This window comes from Aythya ferina (assembly GCF_964211825.1).
Source record: "Aythya ferina genome assembly, chromosome: 8".
Taxonomy (NCBI): Eukaryota; Metazoa; Chordata; class Aves; order Anseriformes; family Anatidae; genus Aythya; species Aythya ferina.
The window spans coordinates 23576497-23595991 of record NC_140304.1 but is presented as its reverse complement, the minus strand read 5'-3'; the positions used below and the strand labels follow the sequence as shown (position 1 = coordinate 23595991).

General features: G+C 52.8%; 2 protein-coding genes across 3 annotated transcripts in view; both read left to right on the top strand.

Moving 5' to 3' along the window:
• Positions 1-491: 491 nt before the first annotated feature.
• LOC311440725 (E3 ubiquitin-protein ligase HECTD3-like) lies at positions 492-7707 on the top strand. Of its 2 annotated transcripts, none has more exons than XM_084527978.1 (21): positions 492-862; positions 979-1139; positions 1553-1645; positions 1987-2122; positions 2482-2597; positions 2825-2938; positions 3912-3994; positions 4206-4371; positions 4605-4686; positions 4930-5112; positions 5204-5256; positions 5355-5419; positions 5550-5653; positions 6017-6136; positions 6254-6343; positions 6425-6631; positions 6758-6887; positions 7031-7105; positions 7216-7291; positions 7372-7443; positions 7554-7707. In XM_084527978.1, the coding sequence occupies exons 1-21, from the start codon at positions 533-535 to the stop codon at positions 7684-7686; spliced, it is 2589 nt and encodes an 862-aa protein (XP_084384104.1). In that variant the 5' UTR covers positions 492-532; the 3' UTR covers positions 7687-7707. The 2 variants fall into 2 exon arrangements, with proteins under 2 accessions (XP_084384104.1, XP_084384103.1); XM_084527977.1 differs by having other exon boundaries at positions 7216-7297.
• A 678-nt stretch (positions 7708-8385) lies between these two features.
• Positions 8386-19495, top strand: part of EIF2B3 (eukaryotic translation initiation factor 2B subunit gamma) — a 95259-nt gene continuing 84149 nt past the window's right edge. Inside the window, exons 1-3 of the mRNA XM_084527973.1 lie at positions 8386-8500; positions 8719-8867; positions 10433-10572. Of these exons, the coding sequence (XP_084384099.1) occupies positions 8720-8867; positions 10433-10572 (288 nt within the window). The 5' untranslated portion in view covers positions 8386-8500; position 8719. The remainder of the gene's footprint in view (positions 8501-8718; positions 8868-10432; positions 10573-19495) is intronic.

Below are 19495 nucleotides of genomic sequence, written 5' to 3'. Positions count from 1 at the left end.
ATCTCTGTGCCCAACCCAGGGCAAGCCAGGTAGCGTGGGGTGGAGCTGAGTTGCTCTCACCGCGTTATGTGACAGATGTGACGCACTGCCACTGCGAGGGGCTGCGTGGGTGCTGCTGCTTGTCCAGGTGCTCCGTGGGCACCTGGCTTAAAGCTGCTCCGGGGCAGGGGGCATCTCACCATCCCCAGCGGGTGCCGGGTGCTCGGAGCCTCCCCATCCCCTGCGAGCCTCCCGGGGCAGCAGCACGCCCCCAGCTCCTGCTTTTCCCTGCCCGTAGCCACCCCCGTGTGCTCGCGGGGACCCGAAAGGGGACAGGACCCCGGGGACCCTCCGGGAGCGGAGCGCGGAGCCGGGGCGGAGGCGGCAGCCCCGGGGCGGCCCCGCGGGGCCGGGCGCGGCCGGAGGCGGAGCCGGGGGAAGCGGCACCGGGAAGGGGAACCGGAGAACGGGGGTGGAAAGGGGGGGGGGGAGCTCCTCGGCACCGGCGGCGGCAGCAGCGGCACCGCGGGGGCATCCCGGTGGGCGCAGCGCGATGCGTGCGGGCGGGGAGGCTCCGCACCAGGTGCTGGGCCGGCTGCGGTTCCTGCTGCAGTGCAGCGAGTGCTTCCGCCGCGCCCGGGCGCTGCCCGCCGCGCTGTGCTACGTGCCCCGGGAGGTGCAGTACAAGATCTGCAAGGACCCCGCCGCCGCCACCGCCGCCGCCGCCGCCCGCAGCCTGCTCAGCGTCTGGGACAGCCCGGGGCCGGCGCGGGGCGGCAAGCGGGCGGCGCGGGCCACCATCGAGGTGCGCAAGGGCGGCTGCCTCCGAGCCACCGGCGAGGAGTACTGCAACGGCGCCGGGCTCTGGGTGAAGCTCAGCAAGGTAACGGGGAGCGCAGCGGGTCCCCTCTGCGGTGTTCTCTTCCCGGTGGTCGCCGGTTTTGGTTTGGGGAAGGGGCGCGCTCCGTGCGCCCCCGGTGAGCGGAGGTGTGCTTGCAGGAGCACCTGGAGGAGTGCCGGTGCAGCCAGGAGCTGGATGAGGGCTGGCTGCTGGCGCGGAGGTTTGGGGAAGGAGGAGATAAGTTGGTGCCGGTGGAGCCCGCCGAGAAGATCCAGTGGCAGCACCAGACGTTCGGCGTGGATTACAAACCCGCAGCCAGGTACCCATCGAAGCGCAACCCGACCGTCCCAAACCCCTTGGGCACGTCCAGCACAGCTCCTCCAGACACGTCCCTGCCGTCCCGTTACCCTCCCAGGCCACTTGCCTGCGGGACATTGCCACCTCATAGGCCAACTATGCGTGCTTGTGGCCACGCTCACGGAGGACAAACACAATGCCAGGGTGTTTCTGAGGCACCCGGGGTTGGGCTGAGCGATGCTGTGGATGCATTGCTGTGATGAGAGGCTCGTGTTTGACTTGCACCTGAGATGCTCCCGTCCCTCCCAACGCTGTTCCTGCAGCCCCAGGGTGCTGCTGCTGCCTCGGCTCCAGGCTGAGGCAGGAGTCCCTCAGGCACAGCAAGCACTGACCCTTCCTTTCCTTCATGCCACCCCTCCATCAACACCTCTCCAGCTGGGAACAAGTGGTGGACCTGACGTACTCCATGCGGCTTGGCGAGAAGCCCAGACCCATCGAGCAGGACGAGGCTGCGGTGCGGAAATTTCGGTAGGAGCACATCTCCTGGAGCAGTACCACAGCACCCGGAGGGGTGGGTGATCCACCAGCAGCAGGGAGGATGGCTGCAGCCTGGTGCCTTCTGCATCGCCGCCTCTCGATGCCATTCAGGCAGAGACGGCCTTTGCTCCGGGGACTGTCGGAGCGTGGCACCGTTCCGAATGGGCTGGGGTGGCCATAAATGCCTGGTGGTGGTGGAGATAAAACCTGCGAGTGGCCATCTCACGTGCTGGCAGCAGGATGCTGGGGCTGCCCTGAGCTGCACGTGGTAAATGGGTGGGTTTGGGGTGCAGGTGGGTCCCCCCATCCCATTAACACGGAGCCCCCCTTAGGTCAGTGCCCCCCTCCTGGAGCTACGAGCATGACATGGAGCTGGGCCGCTTCCTGTACGACCACAGCGAGAGGAGCCCGCAGGGCAGGGACTGCATCAAGGAGCACATCTACAGCGTGGAGGTCTCCTCGCAGGCGGTGCGTAGCTCCTCCCTGCCCCCAAATCTGCGGCACAAGGTGCGCGGGCACCCCGTAGCTGCAGGTGGCGGTGGAGGTGGCTGTCACCTCCACAGGGGACAGGGGTAGGGGTCGGCTTTGCTGCTTTAGCGAAGCCTTCAAGAGTCAGATCTATGCAGGCAAACCCCATTGTGTTTTTGGGGTACCACCAGCCCTCAAGGGGACAGTGGTTGTGTCCAGCTTGCTCTGAGCAGGAGCCACCCACAGCCTAGCAAAGCGTGGGGCTGGCCCGGTCCTGGCACCGGGAGATCCATCCTGGGGGGACCGTGGCATGCCCAAGGATGCTCAGCTTCCCCTCTCCGCTCACTGCGCTTTTCCAGGAGGACTACAAAGCTTGTTACCTGACAGACAACCAGGCAGAGACCTTCTGGGAGAGCAACGGCTCGGTCGGGCAGCACTGGGTGCGGCTCAACATGAAGAAAGGCGCCATTGTCAAGTGAGACCGCGGGGCGTCCCCTCCCTGGTGGCGGTTGTGTGGGGCAAAGCGCTGTCTTCCTCTTAAATGCAGCTTTCCCTGAGCTGTGGCCTGGAGCTCCGGGTCGAGGTCCGAGCCCCGGGAGGACACAGCCCTGTCCCCAGCCCTGGGACATCTCTGGGGCATCGCCGTGCCCAGGCAGCTGGTGAGGGGAGGGCGTCGCTGCCCTTTACTCTTCTCGTCCCCAGGAAGCTGTGGCTGACGCTGAACACGCAGATCCACTCCTACATCCCCAGGAGGGTGGCCGTGTACGGTGGGACACCAAACAGCCTGCAGCACTTGAGAACCGTCTTAATTAACGAGTGAGTAACGAGAGAGGAGCAGCCTGGGTCAGGCTTGGGCCAAACTCCGTGTGCCAGCCAAGCGCCTTCGTCTCTGCTTCTGATCCTCACCTGGGCTGCAGCAGCTAACCTGTGGCGTGCTTCCTCCCGGCTGGTGACTTTGGGGTCTCTCCTTCTCTTCCTCATCCTCACTTCTGGGGCACGGCACCACCGCTGGCTTCTTTCTGAGCATCTCTGCTGAGCTGTCCTGCAGTGCCTCGCCACTCCGTCTTCCCTGCACCCTTCCTGGCTCTGGAGCACCCTTCTCGAGGCCACCAGCCTGCACCCACCACCGGGTGCTGGGGGTTTATGCAGAAGCACAAAGATCTACCTCCACCTTCCCCCAGACTTGCCTTTTTTGGCTGAATCGTCTTTGAAGAACAACTTGTGAGACCACTGAGGTCCCTCTCCTGATGGCAGGAGACGTCTCCACGCTGTGTCTGTGCAGCCGCAGTTGTTTCCCTGCGCGCCCATCGGTCTTTGAGGGGACCTTGGCAAAGGCTTTGGAAGCACAAGTGAATCCTGCACCAAACCACTCATCTCCCCAAATCTCTGCCTCCCTGAAAACACACCGCCCTCGCGCAGGAGCGCTCCCGTTGGTGTGGCCAGCTCTGCCTGAATGTTTGTGCTTGGGCAGCTTCTTGCAGGGGCTCCCGCAGGACCCCCGGGAGCGGCGATGTGCTCGCAGCCATCTCACCTTTCTGCCTCGCTTTGTCCTCGCTGACTTTGGGCTCTTTCCTGGCTCTTCTCTGGACGCAGCTTCCACCTCCTTCAGGACGTCTCTGTGCTGTGGGCGGCCGCTCTTCTTCGCTTGATCCCCTCCTGCCGCAGCCCTGGTGAGGCGCGGGGGCTTTGCGCTCGGGTGGGGACGCGTCCTGGGCAGGGACCCAGCCTGGCTGTTGCTGGTGCCGTGCCCCACGGCCCTGCCAACAGCCCCTGCTTGTGCTGCCTGCAGGAGCAGCTACCAGGACATCTGCATCCTCCGCGACATGAAGACCCACCTGCCAGTGCTGGAAATCCGCATTCTGGAGTGCCGGGGTGAGCCCGTGCTGTGGGATCGGGGCCGCCAGCCCTGCCTGACCCTGATTCTGCAGCCCCTACAGGTGCCCCCCCGGCTTTCCCTGCTGCAGCGGCTGCTTTTGGGGGCCTGTCAGAGGAGAAGCTGAGGAAGGAGCTCGGCTGGGCTGCTGCAGGTGCTGGGGGCTCCTTGCCGAGCCGCACCGGCAGCATCTCGGTGCTTTCTTGGCAGACCAAGGGTGCGACGTCCGCCTGCGAGGGATTAAGATCAAGTCCTTCTGGGAGTGGGAGCTGAACCTCAACGCGGACATGTTCCAGCCAGAGCGCCTGGTGCGCTATCCCCTCCTGGAGGGGATGGACGCAGACGTGCTGTACCGGCGGGCAGTGCTCATCCAGAGGTACGGCACGGGGACAGGGACAGGGAAGGACGGTGCCCTGGCCTCCAGCAGGGGTTACACCCCTCCTAAAGTCCTCCAGCTCCTTTCCCGTGTGTGGCATCAACTGGAGATTGGGGCTCCCCATCTAAGCACGGCTGCTGTCAGTGCCCGGGGGGCGCAGTGCCAGCACCAGGCTTTGGTTTGGGAGGGGGAACCCCCCGTGGCATCCTCACCCTGCTCCTACCACTCCCCAGGTTCGTCCAGCTCCTGGACAGCGTCCTGTGGTACCTGATCCCCATCTCCGAGGAGAGCATCGGCACCTTCAATGTGCTCAGGGTGAGCGTTCGCTGGGCTCCTCTGGGCTGCTGCTGGTGGGACGGGTTGTTGCGGGCTGGGCTGGGTGCCCAGAGACTGCAGCACGTCCCCGTTGTCCCCGCGTTCCCCCTGGAGCTGGGGTGGACAGCCCTGTGGTGCGAGGGACGGAGGAGCTGAGCATCCCCTGCCCCAATGGGAGAGGGAGGGAGAAGAAAGAGGGCACGCGGAGCAGGATCAGGCCTCTAACTGCACATCTCCTGCTAGAGCATGAAGCCGTTCCTGCTGCTGTCCAAGCAGGGCCCTGCCCTCATCACGCAGTGCCTGCAGAGCTCGGAGAGCAGCCCGCCTTCCTCCATGCCCAAGCTCTACATCAACCGGCAGCTGGCCCGCGACCACCGCGCCCGCCCGCAGCTGGACCCCAGCGGCAAGAACACCGTCTTCACCCAGGTATGGTGGCACCCAGCTGGGCGTTTGCCACGTCGGCACCGCTCGGCCTCGCTGCATCCCGGTCCCCTTCCCTCCTGGTGCTCTCCCGCAGGTGTACGAAAGCCTGGCACACTCCGAGAAGATCAAGCAGCCCTTGGACTACAGGTGGGTTTTCAGCTTTGCCTTTCAGGGGGTCACCTCCCCGAAAGGGAGCGCAAGTGCTGCAAGAGGGGCTTTGCCACGGGGTTGTTGCTTCCCCACAGGTGGCCCCGAAACTACATCCAGTGGTGGGAGTGCGACTTCACCATGGAGGGCATCGTCGACAATGGTGAGAGCTCTCCCGGCCCTCTCCAGGGCAGCTTGGGGGTCCCTGTACCCCCTTCCCCCTGGGGTTGGGTGGGGGGATCCTGCCACCCTGTTGTCCCACACCAAGCAGCTTCTGCCCCCCTTGCATGCAGGCGGTGGTTTTCGGGACAGCCTGTCGGACATCGCGGAGGAGCTGTGTCCCAGCTCGGGTGACGTCCCCGTGCCCCTGCCCTTCTTCGTGCGCACACCCAACCAGGTCTGGCACCCCAGGGACACCCCATACCCAGCGGGCTCTGGGCAGGGGTTGGTGCAGTTGAATTTGGGCTTGGTGGGGTCCTGCAGGCTGAGAGGCCCCCTCTGCAGAGGGCTGTGTGGGGGGATAACAGAGACCGGTACTGCCTGGCGGCTTATCCCTTGGCTGCAATATTTTGGGGTGTCCTGTTTTAATGCTTGTAGGGCCATCTAATGGGGTCTGTGCTTGGGTCCAGGTGATGGAGACCTCCCGGGGGGGTTGTGTAGGGCAGGAAAGGCTGTGGAGGATGGAGAAGGGAGGCTGGCAGGAGAGGCTGGGCTGAGCCGGTCCCAGTGTCCGCTCCGCTTCTCCTTCTCCTTCCTGCAGGGTAACAGCAGCAGTGACACCAGGGACATGTACGTCCCCAACCCCTCCTGCAAGGACTTCGGCAAGTACGAGTGGATCGGGCAGCTGATGGGAGCAGCCCTGAGGAGCAAGGAGATCCTGGTGAGCACGGTCAAACCCATGCCACCAGTCCCCCTGCCACCACGTCAGGGCTCTGTCCTCGTCCAGCAGCGGGTGCAGGAGGGCTGTGGGGAGGACACATCTCCTCTGCCTCTGCAGGTCCTGTCTCTGCCCGGCCTGGTGTGGAAGCAGCTGGCAGGGGAGGAGGTCATCTGGAGCAAGGACTTTGCTGCTGTGGATGCAGAGCTGGTGAGCGCTGCCGGGGCCATGCTGTGCGCTCCCACAGCTGCTCCGGCTCTGCCGTGACCGCGTTGTCCCTTTGGGTGGCAGGTGAAGCTGCTGGAAGTGCTGGAGGGGGTGGACAGGGAGGCCTTCGACTTCATGTTTGGCAGAGAGCTGACCTACACCACGGTGCGGAGCGACCAGCGCGTGGTGGAGCTGATCCCCAACGGCAGCAGCACCGTGGTGCGCTACGAGGACCGCAAGGACTTCATCCGCCTGGTGCAGAGGGCTCGGCTGGAGGAGAGCAAGGAGCAGGTAACGCCGTGTCCCCAGCCCGTGCGGCTGCAAGGAGACCCTGGGCCGGGCCCTCTGGCTGTCCTGTGGCTGGTGTGGTCTGTAATGGTGGGTGAGGGGCTGCCGTGGTGACGTGGTGTCCCTCAGGTGGCGGCTCTGCGGGCTGGGCTGCTCCGTGTGGTGCCGCAGGCCGTGCTGGACCTGCTCACCTGGCAGCAGCTGGAGAGGAAGGTTTGTGGGAACCCCGAGCTGACGGTGGATGACGTGAAGGCGTTCAGTAAGTGCCAGGGATGGCGTGAGGCTGCACGCATCCTGCCCCGTGCTGAGCAGCGGGGACGAGCGGCCGCCCTTTGCACAGGGCATCCCGCGTGAATTTCCTTTGCTGGGAGCTCCTAACGAGGCGTTTGCTCCTCGCTGCAGTCACGTTTGAGGACATGAACTCCGACGACCCCCGCATCCAGACCTTCTTGGAGGCGCTCAGCAACTTCACCAGCGGTGAGCGACCGCGTGCCTTCCCCGCTCCTCACCGCCAGGCCGGGATATCCCTTCCCCTCACAGCATCTCACCTGGGGGTGACCCCAAACCTGTCCCCTGTCCTTCCCCAGAGGACCTCAGCCGCTTCCTCAAGTTCGTGACGGGCCGCAGCCGCCTCCCGGTGCAGATCCTCGTCTACCCAGACAGGTCGGGGTGAGTCTCGGCGTCCTGCCCGGCCGTGTCCCCGCAGTGCAGGGCCTGACCCTTTTCTCCTTTCTCCCTCCAAGAACGGAGCAGCTGGACATGATGCCCCAAGCCTCCACGTGCTCCTGCACCTTGTACTTGCCCAACTACTCCTCGTGAGTGCAGCCGGGGACCGGGACGCTCGTCCTGCCTTCTGTGGGGACATTTGGGGGGGGTCTGGTGCCTGTCCCCGATGTAACCCTATAACCTGGTGTCTCGCCTGCAGGGCCCAGGCCTGCGAGGCACTGCTGCGCTACGCCGTGTACAACTGCATGTCCATCGACACCGACACCGACGAGCCCGCGGGCCTGGAGCTGGCCGTCAACTCCCCCGAGCAGTGGGGACTTTTTGTGCAATAAAAACACGGGGTTGTGCTCGTGGCTGTGGTGTGGAGAGTATGGGGGGTGTGTGTGTGGGGGGGGGGGGGCTGCGTGTCCCATCCCCTCCCTGGATTTGGGTGCAGGGGTTGGGGGCCACCAAGTGCCACCTCCAGCCATGAAGTGATGGGGACGTGCTTGTGCTGCATGTCCTTTGTCAGAGGGGTGCGCCCTGCCCTGCTGCCCCCATCCCGAAGGCCGTGCCCTGCCTCTCCTCGGGGCATGGGACGGCAGTGGGGAGGGTGGGGTGCTCAGCGCCACCCCCTCTCCGCCCTGCACCCCCATCCCCTTATCCCAGGAGCCTGGTGCCTTCTGTGGTCTCAAAGCACTTGAGTGATGGGCTGAGCTTCCTGGGACGTGCCTGGCGGGGGATGCACCCCAAAAAGTGCCCCCATACAAGACACCCTATAAAATACTCCCATAAATGACCCCACAAAGTGCCACCATACAATGCACTCCATAAAATACCCCCCTGCGAGGCACCCTGCGAGCTGCTGCCCTGCAGTGCACCCCATAACCCCCCTTTATGCAGCTCACCCTATAACCCCCCTGCACCCCCCAATGTCCCCTACCCCCCTTCATGCCCCCCCCAGGGGGCGCTGTCCCCTCGCCCCCCCCCCCCAGCCGATCGATGACTCTGCGCTCCTCTCTCCTCCCTGCGGGTGGGAGGGAGGCATCGATGCTCTCGGCGCTCATCGAGCCGCTCGGCAGCCCCCGCGCATGCGCGCTGCGCGCCGGCGCCGCCATTGCGGTGCTGTCAGGGAGGCGCTGGGAGCCGGCGGGGAGCGGCGCGCAGGTAACGGGCCGGTAACAAAATTTAACACAATTTAACACAATTTAACGCAATTTAACGTGATTTAAGGTAACCTTACGTGACGTGACGTGGCTTAACGCAACGCACCGGTGCTGCCGGTGCCTCACAGCGGGTTCTGGGGGGCCGGGGGCCGGGTTGGGCCCGGTTGGGCCCGGCTGGGCCCGTGCCGGCCGTGACGCGCCCCGCGGGTGCCGTTGCAGGATGGAGTTCCAGGCCGTGCTGATGGCGGCGGGCGGCGGCTCCCGCATGACGGACCTGACGGCCAGCATCCCCAAGCCGCTGCTGCCCGTGGGCAACCGGCCCCTGCTGTGGTACCCGCTCAACCTGCTGGAGCGTGCCGGCTTCGAAGGTGAGGAGGGGCAGGGGGGGGACCCGCTCGGTGTCCTGCAGCCACCTCTGCCAGCTGTCAGCCTCTCATTCTTGTCGCACCTTGTCTTGTCGCTGCTCGTCAGGGCAGCTGCCTTACGGAGGCCTGCTCTCCACACCAGACCAGATGCTGACTGCTCCTCACCCACACTACGTCCTTTACTTTTAACTCTACGCCACATCTGTGCGTGCTGCCTTCCTGCTGCCCCCCTCACCTAGAGTTTTCTCACCTATGTGCTCTGTTTAAGTTTGGGGTCTTTCTCAGCGTCGTTAACCTGGAGTCTCTCCCTTGTTTCTTTCCCTGAATTGCTAATGAGAATGGCATGAGAAGCGTATCGGCTCTCTTGGGATGTCTCTCAGTTTGTTGTTCCAGTCTGGCCTGAAGTTCAGGGTTACGTGCTCTGCTTGAGGCATTTAGTCCTTGTTGCAGCACGGAGCTGAGCGCTGGCCCTTAGACAGAGCAGGGCAGGGGGAGCTGGCAGCCTGGTAGCAGTTTTCTGGGCCTTGTTTCACGAGAGGGCTCAAGTGATAAAAGTTTGGTGAGGTTCTTTAGCATTCTCTGTCATTAAGTTTCTGTTTAGCTTTTCAGTGATGCCCCAAGTGTTCCCCATAACTCATAAAACTTCCTGGTACCATTTACATCTCTGATTTTCACGCCTATATTTGTCTTTGCCTTTCTGCTTCTTTTTCTGTTTCTTCTGGGTGACTGTGCAGTTCTTCTGTGCTCCCTCTTGAGAAAGTGACTTCTTTTTCTAGCTGCTGCTCTCCTCTTTGAAGTTGTCGGGATCAGCTCATGATTAACATGCGTTGTCCTTCCCATATGTCATACCATTTAGGGATGTGTAGTTTGAGGTCGCTTGTTAGTGATGTAAGACGTTTCTCTTTCATCTCGCTGATTCATGCCACTCGCATAGTCAGCGTTAAGAAACAAAGGGAAAAATAAATGTAAACTTGTGCCTTTGTTTTATTTCATTAAGAAATTCTTAAGAACTCTTCTACATCCTGTAAAAATTTGGACATGCAAGGTTGGATATGCAGCTATAGGCTGTCAGACACCTTTTTGCTTTTCTCTTGCTTCTGCCTTCCGACCAAGCTGACACTTTTGCGCTAATACTCTGATGGCGTGAATTCTCTCTGAATCACAGTTTTTATTAACGTGTGGTGTTTGGGTTCTTTCTGCTTGTTTATGTGAATAAGCAGGTGTTCCACGGGCTGATTCTCTGCTTCCCTTTTGTCCCAACTGCAAGTGCTTCATCTTGGAATGGTGAAGTCTTCATTTTCGTCTTCATTTTGGAAAATATGCTTTCATGCCACCATTGATGTGCTTCAAATAAGCTTTTCCCTTTTTTTCTTTTGTAGGTAGAATGAGTTTGTTGTTTACAAACAACTCCACTCCCCTGCCAAGCTGGTGCTCGGCAATAGCTTAACTGTTGTGCTATAATACTGTGCTTGGTGGTGTTGCCCACAGGGGGTTATACAGATACATTCAATTGTTGTAAAAATATATATGTTTTTTGCTTGATTTCATCCCACTTTCCTCTGTCCTAGAGGTCATTGTGATTACAAGGAAGGAAATCCAAAAAATGTTAAACTTGGACACAAAAATGAAGCTGGACTTTGTGTGCATCAGTGACAACGCAGACATGGGTACGGCAGATTCACTGAGGCATATTCACCAGAAAATTAAGGTATTATTATTGTCTTTTATTGCACTTGACTGGAAGACGTTTGTTTAATCTTTTTTTTCATTGTGCTTTAATAGTTTAAGAGCTGTACCATGCAATACTGTTGCAGGTAACTGGATTTCCTGCTCTGCAGAAGATCTGACTTTTGTATAGGTCATCTTGTGGGGGAGCTCAGGCAAGGACTCGGAATGACCACAGAGGACAGCTAGGAAGGCTGGAGCAAATCCAGGCTGGGCACTAGCTGCCTTTTAGCCAGAGTTACCTTTCTAGCAGGTAAATTAAAAGGCTGTATTTGTTCAGGCAGAGTTCATACAATATCATAATGTGTGACAGATGTTGTGCAGTTGGTGCTCGGGGAAGCATTTCTGTAGAAATGTTCTTTGTCATCGTGTCTTAGGCAATACACTGATAGATGAGTGAGCTTGGGTTTGCTTCTTGCCATGAGGCATCAGTTTTCTGCTTTTGCTGGCTTAGTCCCATGACAAGCTCTTAGATAAACAGTGCCCAAATATGATAAGGGGCTGCTTATTGTAGTCAGATGCTGTTTTAATAAAAATAATAGTTTCTTGAGTTTTAGTTTCTAGCTGGACAAACAAAAGCATTCCAGTATAAGGTAGAAATGCTTCTCGGAGCTCTTACCAAGATCTAGGATGGAATTTTGTTTTTGTGGTTGCCGTATACTTAATCTTTCTGATTTGTTCCCTGTCTGTTTAGGCCTTCTTAGCCAAATTGGCTGTTTAAATAAAGGTTGCAACAGAACATCAATGGACCATTTAAAGTCCTGAGGTGTCTTTTGTCTTCAGGCTCTTATTGAAGGTAATAAACTGCAGTCTAAGAGGCTGTGCACTTCCAAGATAAAGACGACAATCAAGACATGGTGAAAATTTCCAGGCAAATGTGGGTGTCCAGGTGGTACAGTGAGAAAGATTTGGCAAGGGATTAATGCACAGGCTAGAATAAATCAGAGAGCAAAGAGAAGATACAAAGGCAAAAAGCAAAATCAACAAAATCACAGCTAAATTAACTGAATATTTTTGTTGTGTGCAAAACTGCCCTCTGTAATACATGTTTGCTAGTATTTTTTAAATGTGTATGCAGTAAGGAAATCTCTCTGTACTGCAAATTTTGACCCAGGCCTTACACTTTTATTGTCTGTCCAGAGTGATCAGTCCAGCTGTCTAGTTGTCCAGCTTTTATGGCAATCCAGGCTATTTTGCGTAGGGGAGGTCTGAGAGACCACAGCAAAGTGTGTGGGGTTAAGAAAATAGACTGTGTCTTTAGAGGAGGCAGTGTTGTGGTTTTTTGTTTATTTCCCCTCAGAAAAGGACTTAAAGATGATATGAGGCAACGTTCAAAACCACACAACTTTTCTTCAGTAAACTTGTGTGTGTGTCTGAGTGGCAGTAATTGCTTCCCTCTTTTATTCCATGCCTTGCTCCTCTGGCCAGAGAGGGACATAGCAGTCTCTTATTTGAAATTAGCCTATATTAAGTTCTTGAACAGATTGCTGCGTTGCGTGTTTTGGAGTCATTTCTCAAGTAAATGCATAGCACTCGCATGCCTCTTACAGGATATGCCCTCTCCTGTGCAATAGAGGTGAGAGAACTAAGCAGCACGAGTAGCTGAAAAGCTGCAGAATGAGTTTCCCCGGTGAAAACAACTGCTGCTTGTGGCCATAGTTTGCTGGCAGGCCTTTTGCAGCCCATGCCAAAGGCCTGATGAGGAGTTTTAAACCGGTTGCTGAAACTTTTATTTGTCACAAATTGAGTTAATTGCCCACAGACAGAAGAGCGAGTATGCTCAGTAAAAATGAGGTACCACGGCACAACGGGGACAACTCGCCAGTGTGCAGTGCAAGCGACATGGAGTAATGCCAAGGTTATAAATGCGCTGTATGAAGTGTGTGTAAGGCTAGCAGAACTGCTGATCGCAAATCCTGAAACGTGGAGAAACGTGGGACCACTCTGAAGGCTGAAATCTCATGAGTTGCTGCCTTGTCTGGCCTTTGAGTTCTGCCGTGGTAGCACTGCTGCTTGCTGGGCCTGCAGTAGCAGATCTTTTTGCAGTGTTGCACCTTCATTAATAAAGTTTGATACTGTAAAGATAAGACGGCAAGATTAGATTTACAGACTTGCATTCAGTAGCTCTGTAAGAACACACGTGTGTGAAGTCTGTACAGGCTGAAAGAAGGTGGATTCCTTTGTTTTATCCCTTTTTGGTGCTGGCATTTTTGGGGGCAGGTAAAACCGTCTTGGTGTGTGGTAACAAGCAGTTGACTCCAGCAGTCTCACTCTTTCCTGTTGCTCAGGAATTGCATAAGAGCACAGGAAACCTGATCAAGTTTTTTGGTTGCAGTTCACCCACTCTACACACAGAGGCTTTTTTGGACATCTTAACTTCCAGAGCTGATACAGTAGATGTGTGCTCTTTGCTCTACTGGAACTCTTCCTGTTATCTTTGGCTGTCTCAGCCTACACCGGATTGATGAGGTACCAGCTTCATTAGGTGTTTGATATTGATTACATTTCTGAATGTACCTTTTTCTTGGATCCTTCCCACAATAAAGATAATGTGCTGAACTTGATTCCTAAAGCCACTTTTTTTTTTTTTTGGAAAAGTAATGAACATCAGAGAACCTGGTTCAGTAAGTTCTGCTCGTTGGGTTACTAGGCCTGGGTGTCAGACTGGCCTGTTCTTTACCAGGAGTTCTTTATCTGACTTGTGTGGTGGTGTTTTTTTTGTTGGTGTTATTTTGAATTACTCAATTCTGGTGTCTGAATAACGAACACCACTAATAAGTTTGTCTGCACAACTCTAGGACTGAGAACTGAGGATTAAAGAGATAAAATAACTTACCTAGGATAAGCAAAGAAATTCATAACAGCACTGTAAGCTGGACATCTTTCTCAAATCTCTCATGGTTTTGTGTGCAAGGTCATCTTTCTTTCCTGTGCGCATATTGCGTGCTCAGTTTCCCTACCTTGAAGAGGCCAGCAGGACAGGAGGTTAAATACAAGTTGAAACTGAGTGGAGGGGAGTTTCTCATGTGTGTATATATAACGTTTCCTTTTATGTAAGGATATGATAACAGTTTGTTTACAATCGTATCTTTTCATTGCTTTTCCTGTGGACAATCCTAGTGTTTCCTTAGGATGCCCTTGGCTTCAGGATCCTGCTACAGTAACTGTACCTGCTGGAGGCTTCCAGAGCTACTGTTTCAATTTCCTCTCTTTTTTTTTGATACGTTTGATTTCACTGTCACTTTTATTTCCTTTATCCTTTAAGCTCCTAGTTTACTGCTAATCTTTTTCAGGACTGACAGTGGGTAGCCGTTTGAAATATGAAAATGATGGTAAAACTGTAAAGGCTTAATTATTTTCTTGTTTACATACCGGGTTGGAAATAGTGGTACACAATCTGGAGACGGACAGTTGATGGTACTATAGTAATGCTTTTGTTGAAACTGCAGTTTTACCACCATAGGGGTGTTTACAGGTCTCTGTCACCTCATGATCTATGCCAATGGGAGAGCTTAAATGGGTTAAACAGAGAAACAAACCAGCTTTCCATGCCTCCAGGTTGGGATGAAAGATGGATGACCTTCCCTGGTCAGGAACAGTGAAGGGAGCTCTCCTGTCCCAGGTGGGGCCTCGGCAAAAGGGTGGTACCTAGGGAGATCTCATCTTCTGGAAGATGAGCCTGTGTAGCTGAGGAACTTCACTACAGGAACGTTGATTTCTGTGTCTTCTGACTTCCATTTTTCTCTCGATTGTTCACACATGCAGTTACACCAGAGTAATTCTGAGGTCATTTACATAGTGAAAAATTCAGTACCCTGAGTTATTGCCTCACCCCCAACATGGAAGTGAGACAAATCCAGCAAGGCTTACAGGACACAGAAAGAGACAATACCATGGATGTCTTCTGCTGTGTGCCCGTCTGTTTTTGTAAAGCTGTGTTAAGTAGTGGAAAACACCCTTGATTTGATCATTTTGAGGGTAATGGAGAGCTATGTTGAACCAAGCAACTCTGGTAGATTGATTGTACAAGCAACAAATAAAGCAATTGTACCCTTAGGTTCCAAATTTGTGCTTTCCTCTGTCTCTGAAAGGCAAATGTTGTAGTCTCCTGCTTTGGTTGGAGCCTTGTCTTAATCTGTTATTTGCATTAAAGAATATTCTTGACCTGTTAGTGAGTGCTTGACATCAAAACTTGAGTTAACATAGGTGTAAAAGAAGCTATTTTTGTCTGAAATGGAAATCAACCTCCCTCCTTCAGGAAGTAGGGTTTTCCACCTCTCTTACTCTTTTGTCAACACGCTGCTGTAAACTAAGAATGATGTTACAGGTGTGACAGAGCAGGTGCTAAGGTGTAATTTGATAACTTCCATCTTCCTGTTGTTATTTGTTTTTATTTAGCATCCAAGTCTTGCTAACTGCCAGGAGCAGTGTGCTGGTGGGGGGGCGGGGATGTCTCTGTAAAGAAGCGTGGGTTTTGTGTGTGTTTTTTAATCAGGTATAATTGCTTTCTCTTCAGTAACTATCTCCAGTCCTCATTTATGATTTTCATTGGTAGGCAACGCTGGCTGGAGCATTCAGATGAGTTCAATCTGAGTAACAGGGAAATTAGTAGAAGTCCTTATGGTTTCAGTGGTGTTACCTGATAGGCTTTCTACCAAGAGAAGAGATGCAAGTGCTGTCTGCTGCACGCAGTAGATGATGATGCAGTTTTGTTTTGTAGGCAGCTCATCTTTCAGTTGTGATTTTTTTGTAATTGGGGGCAGTAGGCTGCCTTCTAAAAAGTTAACTTCTTTTGATGTCTCTTGACATTTTATGTAATGTAATCCCCTAGCTCTCTTAGGAAGGCTTCTCCTGTGTAGCTGGTGTTGGTGAACACACTTCTTTTTTCCAAGTCCTAATGTTAAGGGCTTCTGGTGTGTCCGTCAGGGCTTTTTTTTTTGTGGAGCCATTCTCTCTAGAACGTTGCTCTGTGAATTCTTCAGTCCAGTTTTAAATCTCCATCTGTTTGGCTTCTTGAAAGGATTCTCTCACAGTTCAGTAGACCCCCTTTGGATGATACACAGGATAAGTATGAAAAATACATGGCTCATGGCCTGCAGCACACTAATAGTGTCAAGACTCTGGTTGGTGACACACAACTCAGGATTTTGGGGATTACTAATGAGAAATTCAACGAGGAGCCCAAAAATAAGTCATGACATCTCAGAATGAGCTAGTTGAAATAAGATGATGGTGAGCAGCCACTGTGGTGGTGGAGGGAAGAGTAAATGCAAGAATAGAATGTATCAGGTAAGGTATTTTGTGATAACAAAGAGAAATTAATTGCTTAAGGTGTGGGGAAGATTTTTGCCTGGAATACTGTGGAAGTGTGGAACTCAAAAGCATCAAACACGGAACAAACTAGAGAAGGAGATAAGGTATTTAAAGTGGAATATAATTGAGTTTAAAATGGCTGTGCGAGAAGGCTGAACATTGTGGGAAGGTTTTCGTCAATCAGAGCAGAATGGGATTATGGAACAGTCTGCCAGGGCGGGTAATCAAGACAAAAAAATCCCCCTGCTTTTATACTGGAATGAGAAGGTTTTTTTTCTTTTTGTTAAATAAACTAAGTAATGTGATACCTGGAATGGCAGGAGGCTAAACTCTGACTCAGAAAACCTTTTTGAGAACTGTATTTCTGTGACCTTCTGCTTGGAACATTCTTCAAACTGCTGCAGACCTTTCTGTGGCTTGCAGGTTACTGTTGACCAAAAAAGAAAAAAAAAAGCGTGGGTTGTTGCTGTAGTTCACAGGTCAGTTCCTCTGAAATTTCGGCCTCTTTAATATTTGGCCTTTTTACTGGTCTGCCAAATTTTACCAGACCCACGCAGCAGCTGTCTGGTGCCGCCGCTCAGCCTGGGGCCTCTTCAGGCAGCAGGTTGGGAAACCTGGTTAAATCCTGAATATTTCAAACTGTGGATTGGGTGTGCCTGGATCGAGCGTTTGTCTGCAGCGAGTCTATATTATTTTCATCTTCTGTTAAGCATTTTTCTCCCTCCTGTCACTCAGCTATGCTCCAGCCAATGATTAAAATGCGGTGTTCCAGCAGAGTAGCAGCAATGGAACAAGTTCACTTTTTCCTTCCTTGATGAGTCCTTAGTTGTGTTAATGGAAGCCCTGACTAATATGCTGGGAACTAATCAGCGTGGCTTCTGCTACTGTCGCTGGTGAGTGCTTGCATGTGAAATGTTTCATCTCAGGTGGTCCACCTGGTTTTCCCAGCTTCAAAAAGGAAGATTTGAAAGTAATACAGCTCTTAAAAAGCAAAGCAAAACAAACCCAAAAAAGCTACCAAAAAGAAGACGAAAAACCAACTTTCTTTGAACAAATAAACAAAGGCTGAAACTCCAGATTCTCCTGGTATGCGCATCTTTGGGAGCCATGTTGTGGAAAGTGTGATGTCACGGTGGTGGTCTGTATGCTGCTGAGGGTCACTGATCCGTGTAGTCTTGGACGGCATGGCTAAGCGCTTCACTTCCTCTGTTGAAAAATCTCCTTTCCAAACACATGATGTAAGTAAGCTCGCTGTAACGGCTGGAAGGTGGAATCTGAATCCTTTTGGTGCAGCCAAGCAGAGTTTGGTGAGCGTGGAAAGAAAAACCTCAGTCCCCATAATATATAGTTATGCATTTTTTTGTACTGTCAGTGGAAATTAAAAAAAAAAAGAAAAGAAAAGGAATTAATCTCTCTCCCCGTGACTTAACTAACTATTCTGTTCATCTATTTCAAAATAGTAAAAAGAATTTCATCATTTTTTTTTCAGCAGGCTGGACAGAAAATGCTGTTTACTTGAGTGTCTCAAACACAAATAAAAGTTGCTCTCTTGATGCTTTTTTGATTCTCCCTTTCACAATGGCCTTAGTGCTGGGTGGGAAAAGCAGCTGAATCAGATGGCAGCTCGCTGGGTACGCGGCATCTTGTTCCCATTTCTACCTCTCTTTCAGTCATTGAGCGTGATTGAAAGCTACCACCACTGAAGCGCTAGGCAAAATTAATTATGGATTGCACGCCCAAATCCCATTCCCAAAGCACAGCTGATTGTTTTAGTGGGGGAAAAAAAAATACAGCTATACTGGCAGGTGCTCAGGCTGGCAGTGTTGCTGGGGGGAATGATATAGCACAGCCTGACTGCGTGCTTGATGAATGGGTTCGGGCCTTTGCTCTGATCTTTATTTTTCCTGGCAGGATGAGAGTTAAAGGGTTCAACAGTTGTTGGGTTTTTGGGTGTTTTTTTTTTTTTTTAAAGTTACTCAGCTTTAGAAGTATGTAGCTAATTAAATTAATTATTTTGCTGCCAGGGTTTACAATGGATTGGGGTTAAAACACCAGAAGTTTGAATGAGGCAATTAGCTCTGAAGGTTAGCATCAAGAGTGGTTATTAGGGCGTTTTCTGTTCTGCACATTGTCAGCTAAGGAGGATGCCTGCCATTGTACACGCAGGCAGAAGAAAAGAGGCGAAGACCTTAGATGTTTTGCAAGAACAGCTGCTGACAGGCCTGAGATGCCTCTCAGTTTTATTTGTTGCATCTCTCACTGCGTGTCCTGTCCTCTAGGCCTGTGCTCCTTCTGTCGACCGATGCCTCCTGTTTCCCTGTGGAAGTTTGTCGGAATTTCTCCCGTATTGCAGTGTACGTCTTCAGTTAGACCCTACGTGGTTTCTGATGAATCACACAAACTCAGTGTGTTTTAGTTACAGGCACAGTAAGCTCTTTGCACGTGTGTATAACTGAAATAATTTCTTTAAAAGCATTCTGCTAAATATCTTTCCCTGTTCTGTATGAGCTGCTACTGCTAGTTCTCGTTTTGTGGCAGTAAATAGAAGTCAGTGTTCTTTTTTTTTTTTCTTAAATCATCCTTCATTTTCCACTATTTAAAGTATATACAGTCTTGTGTAAATAATTCAATGTGCTATGTGTTGAAGGAAAATTATAGCTAGAGTATACATAGTGCCAAACACCAGTGTGCACTTTTTAATGCTTTTCTTTGTCTTCATGTGCCCATTAGAGATGGACACACGAAGGCAAATGGTTCTTCATTATCAACTCGTCAGGCATAGGAAGCCTTTTATATTGGTAAGTCATACTCAGGTTTATAGTTTTCAGGAGTTGTTCTGTGATGAATAAGCAAAGAAATGCTGAGTCCCTGTGAAATGGATTTGTGCATCTTATGTCCAAAGAGAGAATAAGGTGTTGTTATACAGTGGGGAGTCTGTATCCTTCAGCTGCTGTCTTTCCTTGGTGCTGTCAGAGGAAAAGCCAAATCCCCTCCAAGTCTGAGCCCTGAAGACACAGACTGTGCCCCGTGCCTGGATGGGGGCATGAAGACATTGCCTTGGACTCCAAAGAGAGGGTGAGATGTGTAGGGCTCTGGTTCGTGTTCCTCGGTGCTGGTCTCGTGTTGAATGTTAGGTCACCATCTGGTCTGGTGCTCTTATTAATTTTTGGCTTATTTCCACTCTCCTTGGCCCATCCTCATGAGAAGGCAGCTCCAGCTTCAGGTAGGGTGATACCTCCAAGGAGACATTCACTTAACGTTTACAAACTTCTCTGGAATGTCATTCCTTCCTTATTGTCTGCAGCCTTTTTCCTTTGTTTTGAGCCTGGATGATTTCGAGTTGTGTGGAATCATCCAGGTTTGGGATCTTACCAGCCCTTCCCTCATAAAAGCATGGAGCCTTTCATGGCAGCTGTGGGCTCTACAGCTGTCACAGTTACTCTGTTGAAGGTGACATTCAGTAGTGAGTATTCAGCCCTGGGAAGACAAAATAGAATTGTTTAGATCAAACACAATTTCACGTGTTAACCCAAGTGTGTAGTTCCAGTTATTGGCAAGTGGGAGGGAAGAGATGCCAAATGTCAACCCATTGA